Source organism: Meleagris gallopavo, chromosome 4 (assembly GCF_000146605.3).
Source record: "Meleagris gallopavo isolate NT-WF06-2002-E0010 breed Aviagen turkey brand Nicholas breeding stock chromosome 4, Turkey_5.1, whole genome shotgun sequence".
Classification (NCBI taxonomy): domain Eukaryota; kingdom Metazoa; phylum Chordata; class Aves; order Galliformes; family Phasianidae; genus Meleagris; species Meleagris gallopavo.
This window is the reverse complement of record NC_015014.2, coordinates 33,136,843-33,156,802: the sequence shown is the minus strand read 5'-3', so window position 1 is coordinate 33,156,802 and position 19,960 is coordinate 33,136,843. Positions and strand designations below refer to the sequence as shown.

At 35.5% G+C, this 19,960-nt stretch overlaps 1 protein-coding gene across 12 annotated transcripts in view; it reads left to right on the top strand.

Annotated features, from left to right (window-relative positions):
* Positions 1–19,960, top strand: part of KIAA1109 (KIAA1109 ortholog) — a 100,571-nt gene that overhangs the window by 60,167 nt on the left and 20,444 nt on the right. For 8 of the 12 annotated variants that reach the window (XM_010709920.3, XM_010709918.3, XM_010709926.3 and 5 more), the window contains exons 48-64: positions 665–715; positions 3,332–3,538; positions 3,668–3,906; positions 4,461–4,705; positions 5,394–5,499; positions 8,234–8,331; positions 8,619–8,804; positions 9,256–9,424; positions 9,939–10,150; positions 12,124–12,322; positions 12,880–12,939; positions 13,907–14,133; positions 14,645–14,845; positions 15,046–15,176; positions 16,516–16,639; positions 17,634–17,743; positions 19,794–19,884. In XM_010709920.3, the coding sequence (XP_010708222.1) occupies positions 665–715; positions 3,332–3,538; positions 3,668–3,906; positions 4,461–4,705; positions 5,394–5,499; positions 8,234–8,331; positions 8,619–8,804; positions 9,256–9,424; positions 9,939–10,150; positions 12,124–12,322; positions 12,880–12,939; positions 13,907–14,133; positions 14,645–14,845; positions 15,046–15,176; positions 16,516–16,639; positions 17,634–17,743; positions 19,794–19,884 (2,656 nt within the window). The remainder of the gene's footprint in view (positions 1–664; positions 716–3,331; positions 3,539–3,667; positions 3,907–4,460; positions 4,706–5,393; positions 5,500–8,233; positions 8,332–8,618; positions 8,805–9,255; positions 9,425–9,938; positions 10,151–12,123; positions 12,323–12,879; positions 12,940–13,906; positions 14,134–14,644; positions 14,846–15,045; positions 15,177–16,515; positions 16,640–17,633; positions 17,744–19,793; positions 19,885–19,960) is intronic. The other 4 variants (XM_010709929.3, XM_010709928.3, XM_010709925.3 and 1 more) reach the window with 2 other exon arrangements.

The following is a 19,960-nucleotide window of genomic DNA, read 5'->3' as shown; positions in this document are numbered from 1 at the left end:
TTTGCCGGGTTACCAGACTCAGGAAAGGCATGCATTATTTTTCTTTGTTTCTAGCTGAAAGTTGTTGAGTTGCAAAACAACAGTTAATGTACAACTCTTTGTAACAGAACACCCTCATGCAGTTTGAATGTTAGCTGAGTAACCCTCAGTATGTGATCTTGTTTTAAAATATTAATAATTTTGTGGAAAAGGAGATAAATGATTTGAGTCACTCTTTCTTTTTTCCTTTTATTTATTTATTCCTGTTTAATTTGGAAAATACTATAAAGGACTTCAAATGGATAGAATTGTACTGATATTCACAGCTAAATTGTGCCTCATAAATGTATTTCAGAAGGATAAATAGAAGTTCTGATCTGACAGCCATGCAACGTTTCTGAAGATGGCTGAGGTTCTTCGTGTCTTTTTTTATGCCATAATCTCACAGAACTTTAATATAGAAGTGGTAGGAAGAGGGAAAACGTCGAGTAAATCTTTTAAAACAAAAAAAAAAAAAAAAGAAAAAGAAAAAACTAACAAACCCCAAACCTTAAAGTTATTAACTTTGAAAGTAAATGTCATATTGTGGGTTACAAATAATTAACTGACTAATTTTGCATGACTGTTTATTCTTTATTTGCTTTGTTTTTGTTTTTCTTGCTTTCTCTTCAATCTTCATCTATAGACTGGAGGATTTTCCTACATCTCCTACAAGCACAGCCAAACAAGAGTTTCTGTATGTCATATTATTATGTTTAATAGTCTTGCAACTAACTGTGTTATATAGCTAACGGCTGCGTTCGTTGTGTGTGATTGTATAGGAAGATGTTGCTTGAATACGTTTCAATTTAACATCTAATAATAGCTAGGTAAGGTTTTAATGTGGCCTGCAAGTATGTGTCCAAAAAAACCCAACTTGTAAGTTTTCTTTTAACAGTCTAGTTTTAGGGGCAATTACATTATATTGTCAATACTGTAATGCTAGAGTGGTTTCACTGACTTAAGTTCTTTAGATGTCCTTCTGTGCTTGTTTTAATGAGTGAAAATAATGCTGATAAATGCAGAGGACAGAAAAGATAGATCGTTTTTAACTTGATAAGAAATTGCTGTGCTTGCTGTGGTGGTATCTGTTGTGATCTGAGTATAATGAGGACCATTTCTTTTTTTGTCTTTATTTACTTCAGTGCTGAATTGCTAGCTTTGCTGACTAGAGCGCGCTAATGTAGAATGTTTGCGTTAAAACTCTGTGCATCTGCTACCAATGAAGTTGAACTCTTTCAGGTCTCTTAGATCCCTTTGTGTGAAAGTAGTTTCTCATTTGCTGGCGGTATAGCTATTTCTATAGTGGGACAAAGCGTTTGTTCAAGGCTCAGCTGGGAGAATTGTCATTTTTGGAATTGACATAAGAAGATAGAGTTACTTCTGGATGAGTTACTTGGATGTAGCTTAAATGTTAGTTAATTATTTTAACAGTACTCAACCAGTCCTGTTATGGATGTTTGCTTGCACGCTGTAAAACTACAGACTTGTAGTGTGCAGTGATCATTCAGAATAAGTGTATAGCCACCCAGTTGTTCTGAATTCCACTTTGTCATGGAAGTAGGCTTTCTGTAGACCAGACAAATGACAGTGAAATTCATTAGTTACATAAAATATGCAAATATATAAGCAGAGATGCACTGTAAATCTTGCTCGGTACTTGAGAGAATATTATTTCCAATCTAATTCTTCCATGACAGCTGTATTTGTGCTTTTTTTTTTTATTAAGTAAAATACAACTTGCTTCAAGTTGTATGAATTAGTGTGTGCTCAGATTTGATTATAAACTCAAACAGACTTCAACTCCAACTGGGTTTGCTTTTAAAGCAAGTCTAGATTAAGATTATACTGTCTATATGGTACACACTAGGAAGAGCTCTTGCAGCTCTCCTAGAGTGTTATTCTTGTCCATCAAGCCCTGACTCCCTGAACAGTCAATACAGTAGTATTTTGCATTATTGAAGGAAGAAAAATATATTTTTGATTGGCCTCATAGTAGTTCAGTCACAAAGCTTAGCTGGTGGAGCTGAGCAGAAAACATGGAAACATCAACAGAGAAATAATCACATAATCATAGAATGGCTTAGGTTGGAAGGGATCTTAAAGATCATCTAGTTCTGTTCTCTGTGCCACGTGGAGTCAAATCTGCCCTTTTCTTATGTAGTGTGTGTTTGTGTAAATGTTTTCTTCCTGAAAATACTTGCAAATTAAGATTTGTTTCCTTCTTCATCTTGAGCTTCCACTCAACAATTTTAATCTGTAACCGCTTTAGGTCTCTTGTAGCCCTTGTATGACTGTAAATATCTGAAACTGTTTCTGGAACCCACTGTAGTTAGGCCCGTGATTGTGCAGTAGTGCTGTGGACTTGTTTGTTATAAGCAGAGGGATGATGGTGTTTTTGTTGCCTGAGGATGTTTCAGTCCAGCCAGTGTTTAACATAATGTGTTAGAGCCTCACAGAATAAATGTTACTTAGGGAGTGTTAGTTTTTGCACATTTTAGCTGATGTACTGCATATTCCAAACTATTTGTCTTTCACTCTGAGGCTGTAATACAGTTTGCTGAGTAAATGATAAATTCTCCCTGGGTAACCCACCAGTAATTAACCTGAAATTAGAAACATAAATATGTTACCCCTTGCATCCTTTATAACAGAAGCTTAGTGAATTCTGATATGCCAAAATTTCATTCTACAATCTACAACTGTCATCTTTGTGCATTTTTATCTTAAATAACCATTGTGAACCTCATTAATGTAATATTAAATTAATATTAAAATAAAGTTTTGGCTCATACTAGTCCAAATTACCAAGTCTAGTAAACGTCAGTATTAATTGATTAACCCATTTATCACTTTCTATGTATTCATTGCTTAGCGAGTATTCCTTCCATGGACCTTTTTGGATGCTGAAATCAGATTTCACTAAGTCATCTTATGAAAAGGATGATTCAAGTATATTCCTGAGAAGGAATTGAAATGGAAGGCTCTTGTTTGTGTGTGAAAATTTGTCTCTGGATGTGCAGCCTAGTGTGTGTAAATTCAAATGATCTTAGATTATGCCAGAATAACAATTTAACAGGTATTGGTATTTTTGCATTGCATGCCTTGTGGGTTTCTTAAATATAGCATAGTTGTCTGTGGCATGTAGTGCATCTGTGTGTGTAAATGAACAAAACATTAATGTGTATGTAGTTTGTAAACAAACACTTATCTGAATACTAGGAAATTAAGCTAATCCTTAAAACCCGTTTTAACATAAAGCTTTAACTATTTCAAAAGATTTGTAAATAAATCCTATTTCACTTTCTGTTAGAACTGTAGTGAAATGCAGTATTGCCAAATCCCAAGCCTTGTATAGTGCCCAGAGGGGGCTGAAAACAAACAATGCTGCTGTGGTCAAAGTTGGAGCCATCAGCATCAACATTCCACAGCACCCTGCCACGCTTCACAGCATGATGGTGCGCAGTTCTCACCAGCTCTCCAAGCAGATTTCAGATCTCATCAGGCAGCCATCAACTGCGTAAGTGTTTGTATGGCACATCAGCATGTCACTGACTGAATGCCATCTATTTATGGCATGGTACTACTGTAAGCATATGAGAGTGTACTGTGTTAGAATGATATTTTCTTATCTTCGTTGTGTATATAGCTCTCAGCCCACAAAAGAAGATGTTGCGACTCCTTTGCCCTCTGAAAAGACTCCAACAAGTATTAATCAAACACCTGTTGAAACAAATGAATTTCCACAGCTGCCAGAAGGCTTAGAAAAGAAGCCTATAGTTCTTAAATTCAGTGCCATGATAGATGGTATAGCTATTGGAGCAGCACTCTTGCCCTCTCTAAAGGCAGAATATAAGATGGGAAGAATGCGGAGTCATGGAATGACTGGTAAGAATTCTCTGAAACTTTAAACATTACGGCTTTTAGTTTGGTCTTGACAGAAGAAACCAAGAGGACTGGATATTTCTGTAGTCACCGTGAGAGGTTTGACTGTTGCTCCTGGCTTTTTTTTTTATCTGAACTTCAATCAGATAGGGCGATAAAGAGGATTTATGCTTTTTTTTTACACGATTGCTAAATGCAGAATACAAAAACAGACTAAGAAATATATACATTGATAGGTACAGCTTTTGCCCACTATTAAAATCAGTTTATACTTGATTAATTGAATTTTGATTGTTAAAGCTGCTCAGAAATACTCTTATAGTGCTGATGAACTAGTTTGACCCTGTGCTTCATCAAGTAATAAAGTTGTCTTTGTTTTCTTTAAGAATTAAGATAATTCAAATTCATGTGGGTGGATATATATATAGCTCTATCGACATACGCCTTTCGGTAACATTTTAAGATTTTTTAAAAATTCTAAAAGTGTTCTTAAACTTAAGCATAAATATTGTTTTTTTTTTTTCCAGCTGATATTTTTCCCTGTTTTCCTTTAACAGGTGCCCAGACAAGATTTAATTTTGAGCTTCCAAGTCATAGATTGCGCTTCACTTCAAAAGTCTCTGCCACTGATATGTCAACCATTCCTCCTTCTGCAAGTCTCAACCTTCCTCCTGTCACTATGTCAGGCAAATATATCATGGAAGAACACGATACTTACTCAGACCAAATATGGAGCATAGATGAACTGCCTGCTAAACAAGGCTATTACCTACAAGGGAACTACTTACGTTGTGTGGCTGAAGTAAGTGCTGAAAACAATAGACATCTTTGATAACTGTTCTTTTGTATTTCTGTTTGTGTATCTTCATCCTAGCTTAATTATCTGCTTCCTGCAGAACTCTCAAATTTACAAGTTGATCCAAATGTAACATCTGTAATTGCATGAAATAGAAACTGAACATTCTCGGTGTTTAGTTTGATGAACAGCCAACATATTAAGCAAAGACACTATGTTTGGAAGATTTTGAATATGTTATTTTGTGTAAACAAATAAGGAAGATGTACATAAACTTCCCCTTTGTTTTTCTTTTTTGGAATGAATATTTCTAATCACTCAAGTAAAAGCACATCATGCTGATTATTCAAGTGTCATTTTAAACTGATAGCTTATGCGTCTGTATCAGATAATTGCTATACGTTTTGCAAAAATGCATATTTTTTTATAATCTAAAAATACATATTTGAATAATTAGGTAGCTGCATAGGTGTAAGGAGCAGCTAAATGCAACTTCAGCAAATTATTTAAAGTTTTATTTGTGTGGTATTCGACTCACAAGTTCTATTTACATACCAGTTTCCACACTGTTGTTTTTTTTATGTCAAGAATGATTGGTCTTGAAAATATATATGCATAAGAGTTAAAAATATATTGTTTTAAAAACATAGGTATGACAACTGTTCTAAAGTTGTGGGTTTTTTAATTTCTGTAGGTTGGTTCCTTTGAACATAATCTCACAACTGATCTCTTGAATCATTTAGTATTTGTACAAAAAGTGTTCATGAAGGAAGTAAATGAAGTCATACAGAAAGTTTCAGGTAAGGAGAAGCACTTAAAATGAACCTTTATTAAACTTCATTTGATGACAACATTATGTAGTTCTCTGAATTTAATTCAAACACCATCATTTTGTGTCTAACACTGGATAGAAGAAAGCAACAGAGTTTCAGTTTGAGGTAAGAACAGAGACTCTGGAAAATCTTGCAGCTGTTCCAGAGAATGTTTTACAGGGAAACATGATAGTTTTGACATGTTAATCCAAAGCTGCAAAATCTTGGTGCTGTCTCACTTCAGTGTGCAATGGAAATATCTGTGTTTATCTGCTTAGGTACAATCAGAGTTACAAAGCATTTATTTTCTAACAAACTACTGGACAAAAGGTTTTTTTAGTTTATAGGCTGAATCAGAATTTGCACAGCGTTTAATAATAGATCCAATCACTTCCAGCTCTTCCTGTTAGAAAGTTCATCTTCTCAGTCTGAAAGAGAATCAGAACTCTTTACTGATAAGGGACTACTCTGGAGTATGGACTGGAAATCTTGTTTTACAAATTAGTTGTCCGTTGGTAGTTTAAAAAAATACACAGTATTTACTGAGAGTATTATACAGTAAAGGAGAAGGTGAACAGAAGAGCAAAGAAGTAAACTGTAGAAATGTTTTGGTGTTCTTTAGATCAAAATAAGAATTGGTAGATGGGACGAACAAATGAAGATTAAAAAAGGAAAGCAGTAGCTAATATAAGCAATAACTAATATATAAAATATATAGACTTTTTATTAATAAATGATAAAAATAAATAGGCAAAATAACCGTGAGAAATAAAGGAAATACGATTTTATTAGTTAAGATTTTAAAGGCAGAAGGATGTAGGAGAAAGAATGTTATTGATTAACAAACATGAATACATATTCAGGTGGGTGGAATTTCAAGTAGTTGGATTTTAATACGTTTCTAGTTATCTGAAAAGGCTATTATAGAAATAATATGACTACTTACTGGAAAAATTCATTAATAATTGGAAACATTGGAAAAGTAACTTAGCTGTGTATAAGTGAAAGGAGTGTTTGTGTGTGTGTGTGTGTTTAAAGATGCAGTGAAGGAAACTGAGCATGTCTGAATTGCTGAATGGTAGGAAAAAACAAGTTTTATACCACCTTATGTTTGTTCCAGGCAAAATACATCAGCATTGGGTAGTAAGAGAACACTTGGGGAAAGAACAAAACTTTAACAGCTATCATTATTCTTTTTTTTTCTTTTCTTTTTTTTTTTTTGAAAGAGCATAAGGCAGCAAAATAGGAAAGATGTATTATATATATTGTATCTTTTACAGCATTTCGCAGTTTCATATATTCAATCTCTTCTCTGTTTTTATGTGAGAGATTTATTACCATTTGCTGGTTCTTTGTTTTTTCAGACCATAAATTTGGGAGTAGTAGCCTGATGGATGCCTTCTGTACTGTGCTAATTCAGCAGGAGTGCAGTCAGGCACCAGCCATCCAGACCTGGGGCCTGGGTGCTGAATGTGAAGCAGTGGGAAAAAAAAGACAGCTTTGTCCTTTGGGCTTATAACAAAGTAATTTACATGGCTTGAGCTTCCCAATTAGCCTAGTAGACTGAAGTGGATTTCCTAAATATGTTTTCTGTTTCACTAAAATACCAATAGCTAGTTTTTACACAAGGATAAACAACTTAAGGTGGAGTTTCACAGATCACAATCTAATTAATGAACAGAGCACTGTAAAAACAACTTCTAATATCTATGTGGATAATATATGGAATATACGGAAAAATAGTAACTCTTCTTGCTTCTCAGAGCCCTCTGGTTCCTATTGTAGATTTGCATGACCATAGTTAAGAATATTTAAGGGTGGTTAAAAAGTAGAATCAAAGAATGGTTTGGGTTCGAAGGGACCTTTATGTTCGTCTAGTTCCACCCCCCTGCTATAGGCAGGGACATCTCCTTCTGGACCAGGTTGTTCAAAACCCATCCAGCATGGCCATGAATGCTTCCAGGGAGGAGGCATTCACAGCCTCACTGCAGAGAGGAAAGACAATCAGATAAATATTGGGTGATAAAAACTTACTGTATATAACACTTTAAAAATCCATGATTTAACTACCAGCTCCTACCACCAAATAACTAATTAGAAGAGTTGGCATTTTTCAAGAGAATTAATGGCCTTAGCCTTTCCCAGTAACAAGCTGTTCCTGTAAACTAGGATGGAATGTAGATCAGATCTCAAGGGTTAGCTAAGACAGGATTGCTGCTTGAACTTAGGAATGTATAACTTTGCATGAAATGTGCCAGAATGAGGAATTAATTGCTAAATTAAATTGCCACAGAATATCTTCTTCTCCATTATTGAAAGTTATTGATATATGATTTCAGTGCCTCTTTCCATGCATGGTATTTGGTTGGCGTTTACTTTGTACTATCAAATAATTAGAAAATATGTATTTTTTTCCTGCACTAATATATTTTGAAAATGAGATTTTCAACTTGCCTAACAGGCTTCGAGTCCTCCTGAAGAAAGTCTGATGAGGGAGGATCATATCTCTTTGTCTCCCTTTCTAGTAGGGAACTATTAGCTACATTTAACAAGCTGAACCTACACTTGTGTATATCGTGTCTTCAACCTATATCTGTTTTTATAAAACTTTAGCAAATTACTGATAGAAATGAGGCTTAATTCAATGTCACTTTCTTAAAACCTATTTGTTTTACAGTGTTTTCTGTGTTAAATCTCTGAATGTGTATATTTATTGGTATAGGAGGTGAGCAGCCAATACCTCTTTGGAATGAACATGATGGGACAAGTGATGGAGAAAAACCAAAAATTCTTCTTTACTCATTGAGCCTACAGTTTAAGGTAACCTTATAATGAGAAAACAATGGCTCTAGATGCTATTAATGGTGGAATAGTTTGGTTTACACCTGAAAGCTAACTGAATCAAGAATACTCTGCATGAAGAATCTTGTGTTTGGTTCCAGTAGTCTTATAGTTATTGAGTCTTCGTTGTGAAAAATCATTATGCCTTTTTTTTTCTCCTTCTTTTAGATGCAAGGTGAAAAAGATTTTTTGTTTTATTCCTTCCACTTCTCTTTCTGCCTTGGAGCCACACTTTAATTTCATTCTGTATTTTCCTTATTTATTAGGGAATTCAAGTGACGGCTACAACACCCTCAATGCGAGCTGTAAGATTTGAAACTGGATTGATAGAACTTGAACTCTCAAACAGACTTCAAACCAAAGCAATGCCTGGAAGTAGCAGCTACCTCAAACTGTTTGGGAAATGCCAGGTGGATTTAAATCTGGCACTAGGACAGATTGTTAAACATCAGGTTGGTGTTCACCATCTTTCCATATGCTGTTCAGACTTAGTAGAGCATGATTTAGAAACACAGAACTGAGCCAACTGATGGTTTCATTTTCTTTGTTTGATCTGATAAAACGATGGAGTAGGTATCACCTGGAATCACTAATTCTATGATACAGAAATATTTTGTGTTGCCTAGAAACAAATACAAGTTTTAGAAACTAGACATGGTATCGCAATAAATAATCTGAATAGTTATTTTAGTTAACATTTTACGATAAATAAGAAAAATAACACTGTGATTAGAAACTAATGGGAGGAAATTGATTATCATCAAAGAAGAAAAGGGGAAAGGAGAGATCTTTACTTCTTGTTGTAATTCTACATTTTGTCAAACAGACTAACTTATTTCTCCCCCTCCCTGACCTCCTCCCTGCTATGAACTTCTGCTCTTCTCCATTTCTGAACATTCTAAGGTTTATGAAGAAGCTGGCTCAGACTTTCATCAAGTCGCCTATTTCAAGACAAGAATTGGATTAAGAAATGCTCTCCGAGAAGAAATCAGTGGCTCATCGGATAGAGAAGCTGTCCTTATTACTTTGAACAGACCAATTGTTTTTGCTCAGCCTGTGGCCTTTGATAGAGGTACGGAAGAGACAATTGCTGCAAAATTTCTTTTCATGGAGAGCAAGCTATTTTATTTTTACTTTTGGTGGATTTTTTTCACAAGCAGGCTTGCATATTCAAGATTCAGTTTATTTCATGCCAGACAAAAATGTTTAATAAAATATGCTAGCTGAGATATTTATAGGAGATCTGCTGCTTGCCAACAGATTAAAAATTCCTCATGTCAAAAATTTGATTTAGTGAGATGATTAGTTCTCAGGTAGTTTGGAGGAATATGCTTTTATAAGTCTTTCTGAAGCTGAGGACAGCATTGTTTTCTGTATTTTAGTGCATTAACCAACTTTGCTGGTCTTGTCCTTTGTACCATGAACCTCTTGAGTACATCCTGAGTATGTATATGTGTCTATGTGCACTTATGCCCATTGCTAAGCATTCACAGCATAAACGTAATGGAGAAACAGCACAAGCTTTCTTTTTTTTTTAATTTTAATATGAGTTCATTTCAACCAAGCATTCTGGTTTCTTCCTAAAGCTGTACTATTTTGGCTGAATTACAAGGCTGCATATGACAACTGGAATGAGCAGAGAATGGCTTTGCATAAAGATATTCATATGGCCACAAAAGAAGTAGTAGACATGCTGCCTGGAATCCAGCAAACCTCTGCACAGGCTTTTGGGACTCTATTTCTTCAGCTGACTGTAAATGACCTAGGAATTTGCCTACCCATCACAAACACACCTCAGGTAATTAAAGTATCTGAAGCAGTGTGGCTGTTGAGTCTGTTGAAATACCCATTTTTATGTGGTATATGGCTTTTATGTACATAAATGTAATTTTTTATTACATCAGTGAAAAAGTTGTAGGATGTTGATAATTGCAGTAGTGATAGCATTCATGATGGAAATGGCGTTCTAACTTATGACAACACAAAGTTATGCATGCTTCAGCTGGTCCCTCTATTTTGGGGAAATGTACTGGATTCTCGTTTATGCCATGTGCCTTTGAAAAGTCCATGGAAATGTTCATGTGGCTCATATTTCCTTGAAAACTTGCATCAGAAATTTCAATTAATCTTTTCTTTTTCATATGATTAAAAATAGAAAGCCTTTTTAAAATGCTTAAATGAACTAATTGTTGTTTAATCAAAACAAGGAATGACATTATGAATTACTACTTGATATGTGTTTTTCAAGAAGTTACTTTCATTTGAGAATTTAGACTAGGTTATAGAAAGTGATGTAACTGTAGTCGCTGGCATGAAGTATATTGTAGGGCAGGGAAATTCTAATATGTGATACATGATAACGTATCTTTTCATGTGCTGTTAACTCATTCTGTAAGGGGATGTACATTGTATTATGTTTTTGGTATCTCTTCCTGTCTTAAGTTTAATGAGAAACGGCTCAATGGAGCATCTGAAGGGTCGTGCTTTGTGGCCTCACAGCAATCCTTTCACAGGCTGTGTGGGTTTCTCAGTTTCTGGGCAACGAGTACAGCATGTTGTAGGACATTTCCTGCATGCAAATCTGAATACTGATACTTTCTTCAGATAAATGGAAGGCAGATGCTAAATCAGTGGTCCTCATTTTCTTGGAAGTATGAAGCTTTATTCTCAGTTGTAGAGCAATTCTTTGTAATCTATATTCCTTTTGTTCATCCTCCCTTAGAAATAACTGCAGTTGTGTCTGTCTCTTCATATGTAAAAGTATGATCAGCACCTCCTAACTACAAAATAGAAAACACTACATTGCCTGTTGACAGCAGTTTAAAAAATAAAATACACATAACAGTGAAGCATTATAAGGATAGATAGTGCAATATAGCTTCAAGAGAAAACCTTGAATTCAGAGACTGTTCCAATGTTGAATAGGGAATATTCTTAAAGGGAAATAATTTCAGAACGGAAATGACTCATTTTAATGACGTAGAAAGGAATAGTCATAATACATTGAAATATACAGGAGTAATGAGGCAATAACCAAAAACTCATAATGACATAATATTGTGATACTTAATCTTGTATCTGGCAGCTGCAGACAAAGCAGATGGTATTTTATGCTTTTATGTTAAAAAAAAAAAGAGTAAATTCTTAAAAAAAAATACTGGTTAATAAAGCTGTACATAAAACAGTATGTTTGCAATAAATACGTTGTATAAAAAGAAGTATAGCCTTAGAAAAGGGAGTATGTGGGCTTTTTTTTTTGTCCATTGAACAAAATTATGATAGACTATCATATACAAAGAGCTGGAAATTAATCAGATAATCTGTGTATTCAATGCTCTACATCATTGTACATAACAAAATAAACGCCAAAAGATCTTGCAAGTCTTGAAGCTGATTTTCATCATCATTTGATCGACTTACAGCCTTTCTTTTTTATAGACTAAAGCCTTGAAATTTTGTTCTGTGCTTAGAAGGTCAAATGGTTCATAGCACTTGAGTATCTAGTCCATGATCAAATGTGGATTTTCTTTCTTTTTCCAGATGAGGTCAACTTTGCCTTACGATTGCAACATAGGCATGTTTTCTAAAAAACAGCAATTCAAGAATTATATGGACAGATGTGATACTTTTGAAACTTTGTGCAGAGGAGGCAAAATAAAAAAAGATATGAGAAAGGGATCAGTTTTCTGATAGGAAAAGATAAATATTAAGTGTGTAGTCAATATTCAACTTTGCAATTTTGAGTAAATTCTCTCTGATATTTTTTTCCAGTCTAACCATACAGCTGATCTTGACACTGGCTCTGCTTTAGTCCTGACCATTGAGAGCACATTAATCACTGCCTGCTCCTCAGAATCTTTAGTTAGCAAAGGTCACTTTAAAAACTTCTGTATCCGCTTTGCTGATGGCTTTGAGACAAGCTGGGATGACTGGAAACCAGAAATAAGAGGAGATCTAGTCATGAATGCATGTAAGTAAGATTTCATACTGCACAATAGAATTGCAGATATAAATCTCCGTTTACCCTTTGTTGCTCCTTTTTAAACTACTGAGCTTTCCCCACAAAGAAAAACCTTTGCCTTTTTGAAAGCAAAATAATGTGAATCTAAAAGGTTGTATTACTGTTAAAATATGTTGCTTTCCCTTATTAAGGGACTCTTGTCTTACTGTAAGAATTAATTTTATGTTTTGTCTGATAAATGTTGGAAGAATTAGATATAATGCTTTTTGTATGATGTTATAAGGTCCCAAAAAGTTTTCAGTGTTTTAATACAGATGATTTTCATTTATAGCAGACTGAAGGTTCTAGAATTCATGTGAAATTTGATATGAACTTGGATGTTACCTTGTAAATTCACTTTACTACATATGAACGAAGGAATTCAATGGGAATTAAAACTAAAAATCTAGTCTGCTATGCGTAAGCCTTGATTATGGAGCACAAGAGACTTGGGGGGAATTTGGAAAGGCTGGTCTAAAGCAATTTTCAAACTGTGTGTGTAACCTACTCATGTGCTTTATATGCAGGTGTTGTGCCAGATGGTACATATGAAGTATGTTCTAGGACAACAGGACAAGCTGCAGCAGGTAATATACTTTTTAATAATTACATTCAGATATAAATAAAGAATTCATAAAACAGGAAAATTAAATGCTTTGAAAATTGTGTTGTAATTTAATTGGTGTGGGTTTTTCTGTGTGTATAAGTTTGTTCCTTGACTGGAGAATAGTTCATTGTAACAGCTGTGTTGTCTTAGCGGTTCCTAAGACAGTTCCTGTTGTTCCCATGCTTTCTCCTCCCAGCCACACCTGCTGGGTTCTGACACGCTTCAAAAATAAGTGACACTGTTTATCTTAGTCATTATACTTGCAACTTGGTGGTTCTCATCTATCTGCCCAAACGTTGCATCTGCAGTGTCCCTTATGCCCATAGTTTTTCTCACAATGGTCCCTCACTTGTTTTTCTGTGTTGAGACTTAGGAATAAAATACATGCTGCAGTTAATAAAAATTTATCTTGGTGGAATTCTGAATGGAGAGAAACAGGGTGAATTCATCTAGGAGGAAAAAAAATACATTCTGTAGTTTTGCTTTTCACAAGTTCTGGATTTTGGTGATACAAGGTGTCACACTCATTAGAAAAATCCTGGGAAGACATGGTGTTTAGCTGACTCACTATACCTATATCATCCTCCGGCCTCACTGTTCAAGGACTTGACACTTTTAAAAGAAAAAAAAAATAAAAGGGGGGGGAGGAGATTAAAAAAGTTAGCATTCTTTTCGTACAGATATACATCCTTTAGATTTCCTGCTATTAGAAATCCTGTTTTCGTTGTTATCTTTGCTGAAGGGTATGTATTTTCATTAAATTTGTCTGTGTACATAATTTTTTGAAGAAATAATAACTTAGTAGCTGCAAAGTTGTAACAACAAGCGGTGGGATAGATTTTCCTCAAAGTTGTTCCCAAGTGGGCAGTAAAGACATTTCTTCATAACTGATAAGTGCTGTCTTATCTAACTGGATAAACATACTTTTTTTCTTATAATAAATTCAGAAAGTAGCAGTGCTGGAACCTGGACATTGAATGTATTATGGAAGATGTGTGGTATTGATGTTCATATGGATCCAAACATTGGGAAAAGACTGAATGCTTTAGGCAACACCCTCACAACGCTGACAGGAGAAGAAGATATTGATGATATTGCTGACCTCAACTCTGTAAACATAGCTGACTTGTCAGATGAGGATGAAGTTGACACTATGTCTCCTACTATACATGCAGTAAGTGAATCAACCAAAATACATATTATTGATTTCAATGAGCTTGACAAAGTTTTCAGTCAAAAGGAAAGGTCTTAATCTTGAGTTTTTTGAGTTTGACTTGCTAGTCTCATAGCTTGTATGATTCATGTTTCAAACAAACAGACAAAAATCTGTCAGTTTTCTAATGCCGTATTTCAAACACAAGAAGTCACCGATCATATTTCCACTGGTGTTACCTAGAATTTGAGTTTGGAAACATGGAGATATGATAACTAACTTCAGGTGCCTAAACTGGAAAAACTGTAGCTATATGTATGTTTTCTTAGATTTTCTTATAGATGTATAGAGTATATTACTAACATAAACAAATGAAAGAAACTTTGTCTGGTACATCTACCTAATAATCTACTAATGTTGTTTTTCAATTTCACATAGAACTATTTTAATAGGTATTCTGTCATAAATGTCTCTTGCCTGCCACCAGTGAAGATTTCATCTCAGAACACTAATGTTCCTGTTTGTTGTTTAGAAATCAGGTGGAGGCTCATTTTGTGGAGATGCACGCAAGCTAACATTTGGGCAGCGGATTGTAAATCACCTGCTGGGTTTGAGTCCCACAAACCAACGATACTCTGTTCCTGTAGAATATCTGTTGGGGTCAGCGAACTGTGATTCTCTTCAGTCTAGCAGATCACATATGAAAGCAGGCAGATCCTGCTCATGGGGACATGTATGTAGTAGCTAAATTGTGTCTAACTGAATGATGGGGTTTGGATCACCGGAAGAATTCCAATCGCTGCCTTTTGAGTTGAAAGTGATTCTTTTGCATGCTCTAGTCCAAATTTTAAGGTGTAAAATTCACTTTTTTTGTTAAATCATATTCATGTCCAGTTTTTGACGAGGGCATTGATACATTTTTATTTCAAATAGGAAATTGTTGATCACCGGCGGCAGGGAGCTTCTAGCATTCAAACTGGAGAACAGCGAGGAAGAAAATTTGTGAAACGTTTAGTTGATATCAGAGAACTCAATGAGCAAGCTAAAGTTATTGATGACTTAAAGTAAGTTGGATTTTGGTTTAACTTGCACAAAGTTTGGGGATAACAGACTGCAGCTGACTTATTTCTTTCCCTTCCTTATCATATACCTTGCAGCATTGTGATGGTCAAAAGGGAATTGCTGTTTTATTATTAAAAAAAAAGAAGGGAGGGAAAAAAGTATTTTCTGATTCTCCATTAAAAAAAATATGCAAGTATCTTATCAATTTTCTCACATTCTTTCCCAAGCATCAAATTAATCTCTTTGCCTCTCCGCTACAATGGCAATCATTATTAATTTCTTGCTGATCAAAATTATAATTCCCTCTTGACTTATTATTATGGTGACTACTTTAACGAAGTAGTAAACTTAGTCTTGTTCACTGGAAGAATAAATTGACTCTTTTTGCATCTTGTATGTAGTATTTTAAAATAAATCTCACATGATGTACTTCACAGAACACTGAAAGAATTGTTTAAAATTTCAGAAATTTCATCTTTGAATTTTATTATTTTTCACAGATATGGTTTGATGGTTTGTTGAGCTTTTGGTGTTTTTTTTTTTCCACCTAAGGCAGACTGAGAGTTATTTATGCGTCAGTCACAGAGAAGAATATAGAGGTTGGTAAATAGGTGTTAAATAGCAGAGTGGAGACACTTGTACTTGGAATAAAATTACTGTCAGCGTTAACAGGCCAATTGTATCTGAACTTTGGATTTTAGGCTAAATATTTCTTTAATGTGAGTTCAAGAATCAAAATATGATTCTTTCAAAATAGCGGGTACTTTATGGAGTTGTCTAAGTTATTTAGTGATGTGTTTTTCTGCAGAAGATAATCTTCTGTGGAAGACTGCCATTGATTTTGGCAGAACTTTGGACTGTTGAAACAGAAAGATTTTTCTCCATCCCATGGACGAGTCTCAGATTTTCCCATTATATTCTTGACTGAATTACTGTGACATGATTGAAAGTGTATAGGAAGTTCTAAAACCTAGTGTTACAACTTGGAAAAAGAGTTGCATAGCCACACTTATTCTCTACATTAGTTAGCCCTGTGTTAGTACTGTTATTTGGTGTCTTCTTGCATACTAGTCTGTTCTGCATTCTCTACCTGCTTTGCTAATTGATTTGGACACTAAAACCTTAAAATCAAAGAGTCCTCTTCATGGAAAAAACACCCAACTAGAGGTTGCAATATGAAACAAGGATAAATCTTCTGAAGTTATATTTGGCGCTCATAAAACTCCTGGGGAATATCCCATTTTTTTCATTAAAAGCAGAACATCATTGCAACACTGATTTTGAGACAGTAGAAACAGTGCTATCTCTTTCTAAGATAACTCAACTGTAATTTATCTCCAGAAAATTAGGTGCAAGTGAAGGAACTATAAATCAAGAAATTCAGCGTTACCAGCAACTGGAGTCAGTGGCTGTGAATGATATCCGCCGAGATGTTCGAAAAAAGCTACGTCGATCCAGTATGAGGGTGAGCAGTATGAAGTTACTTTTAAACATGGTTGCACTTGCATGGTGTATTTCTTTTCTGGTTGTTAGTTAAAACAGTGAAAATGCTTTATTTTACCTTTTTAAGAAAAGGAAGGTACAGAATAAGAAAGACTAAGAATATGAAGTAGTTTAGGTATCCCCTTAGTTATAATAACAATGATAGAAAAACTGAAATTTCATAGTTGCTATAACGTAGATGTATTTATTTGCACATTCGCAAGATCAGAAATACATGTCAGAAACTGTGTGTATGAGGATGTAGTTCACTCTTTGTGGAGGATTTTAAAATGATTCTTTACTGGACTGAAGAATGAAGATGCCAGCATGTTAACTGCCTGGGCAAGCAATAGATACCTGTTGTATTCCATTTGGCATATGCATTTTCTATAAGTTTGTTCTCCTTATAGATAAACTGTGTGTTTCCAAAATTAACTGAAGTAAAAATAAAAACAAGCTAACAAGCTATTAAAGAGAGAGTGGAAGAAACTGGACATACACACGCGCGCGCACACACACACACACACAATAAAACAAGTCTTGCAGCTGATCCACAAGCATGTGGCTGTTATCCCAGAACCTGGTAATAAAACTGGCAAAACGTTATTTTGTGTGCGCTACTGCTTGAGCTTCAGGTACGATGCTTCATTCATGAGGAAGTCAAATATTGCTATTGTGTGCAGCTCTGTCTTCTAGCTCATTTTCCTCTGTTGCTATAGTGGAGTATAGGAAGGATACGTGTCAGGGTGATTGGATTTTAACTTTTGGCAACAGGGCACTACAAATTCCAGCAAGTGTGAATGTTTATCCAGAGGTAAAGATGAAGGTGCTGGCAAATGCTGATAAAGAGATAAATTTTCATTCCTGTGGTACATCAGTATCTTTTTTTACTGGCATACGTGTGTGAAGCAAAACTTTAGCTTTCCTAAGTTTCTTTTTCTCTAGCCTCAGTGTTGTATTTATTCCTTTTGATTTAGGCTGCTTCCTTGAAAGACAAATGGGGTCTCAGCTACAAACCTAGCTACAGCCGATCAAAGAGTATTTCAGCATCAGGAAGACCACCTCTGAAGAGAATGGACAGAACAAGGTAAATGGTGATGGTAACAACAGCATATATAAAGAAGGAAATACTGGACTTAGGCTTCTTCTTCTTAGACATCTAAGTAATGCCCTCTATTTATTTAACAGTTACAAAAAGCACAGCGACACTATTTGATAGAGCAAATTCTCAGCTCCAGAGCACTACTTTTCAACACAGTCACTATCATTAACTATGCATTAGAGCCTGCATACTGCACTCACTAAAGAGAAAAAAAAAAAGTGCACCAGTGGAGGTGACTCACTGTTTAACAGCTGCTATGATGGCATCAGATGTTGCCCATGCAATCCATCTTTCATTGGCCCAAACAGATGGAAGTCAGAAGGTGCAAATCCAGACTGTAGGGTGGATGTAGTAAGACAGACCAGCCAAGACTGACAGTGTGCTCCGTGGTCTTCAGATTTGCATAGGGCCTGGCATTCATGTGTTTCAGTAGAAGGGTTGTCTTCTTCTCTGGCCTGATTCTGGAAGTTTGAGCCTTAAGTTTAGTCAGTGTTGCAGTGTAGCAGTCAGTGTTGATAGTTTGTCTGGATTCCAGGAAATCTAGAAGGATCACCTCTTTCCTATCCCAAAAGTCAGTGTACATCGTGTACATCACTTTACCTGCTGAGGGATGCATCAAAACTTTTTCTTCAGTTAGGAAATCACATATTGCCACTCCACGGACTGCTGTTTTGACTCTGACTCATATTGCTGACACCATGTCTTGTCATCTGTAATGATGTGATCAAGAAAACTGTCACCTTTGGGTTTGTATTGGTTCATTAGGCCCTGACAAACTTATATATAATATTCTTTCTGTTCCTGTGTGAGCATTCGTGGGAGCGACCTAGTGCAAACTTCACAGTACTCCAATGTTGCCACTGTCATTTCCAGTGCATTCAAGCCAATACTTAGCTCCATACACAGTTCCTTGGTCATAATCCACAAATTTGTATAGGTGAGCTGATTAAGACACTCTTCATTTAGTGGCATGACAAATGTGCGTGGCTATCCAGAACATGGCTTGTCTTTCACATTGCGTCTCCTGAAATGCACCACCCACCTCTTCACTGTGCTCACATCCATTGTCTGGTCTCCATAAACCATGGGTATCTAAACATGGCTTGCTTGGGCCTCACTGAGTGAAAAGGAGTCGTCTAGGGCTGCATCTGCAAAAGTTGCTCCAAAAGTAATGCCTCCTAATTATTTCCACAGAAATTACAACTGATACAACGAGCACAGTAACACTGTTTGATAGAGCAAAAGCTCAGCTACAAAACACTTTTTTTTTTTTTAAATACACCATCACTAGCTATGCATTTTTACCAGCAATGAACAAGAGCCTGCATACCATGCTTGTAACAGTCGGCATCACAGGAGGTGACCCACTCTTGCCACCACTCACTGTGCTTACATCTACTGCTTGGTCTCTATAAACACTCAGCAAGTGTCGATGAATGTCAGTAGGGTACTGTTTTTTCCATGTGGACAAATTCAGTGACACACTTTTGCTTCACACATACTTTCATGATCATTTTGGAAGATGGACATATCTATTCTAAAAAGTAATTTTTTGTCTTTTATCAAACTTCTTTTTTTGGCAGACCTAGTAGCATGTCAAGTGAGAAATTTTTTTCTTACACACACACAAAAACTCCAGGGTTTTTACAGAATCCTGCTTTTAAGACATACAAGAAACTTGCATAGAAGGATAGTAGGCATAGTGTAAATTGTTTTGATTTCTACTTGTCTCTCAGTCATTTGCTTCTGAAAAGGGCTGCATGTTGGCTTAAGATTGAAGAATTTAAATAAATAAAGCAAAGAATGTTTAGTGATAGACTACTGGACAAGTAATGTGCAGCTTCCTTCTCTTCTCCCCTTGATTTTCCTTTCCGTGTACTCTAAGTGCACTGTTATGATCCAATACTTGCATCTGTATCAAAATCTTAAGTACTGACTGTACGTTTGTATTAAATTCTATTTGTATAGTTAAATATTACATGATTTTGTGTTCATGCAAATAAAACTAAATAAGATGTTTTGTTTTTATTTATAGTTCTCGACTAGGAGACAGTGAAGATCTCCCAGATATCCGGGTAGATGCTGCATCTCCTGGGCCAAGAGTAACTTTCAACATACAGGATTCTGTAAGAATTACTTTATATTCTTCAGCATCTTATGTCCCATACCATTTGATCACAAGTTCACAAGAGGGGTATGTCT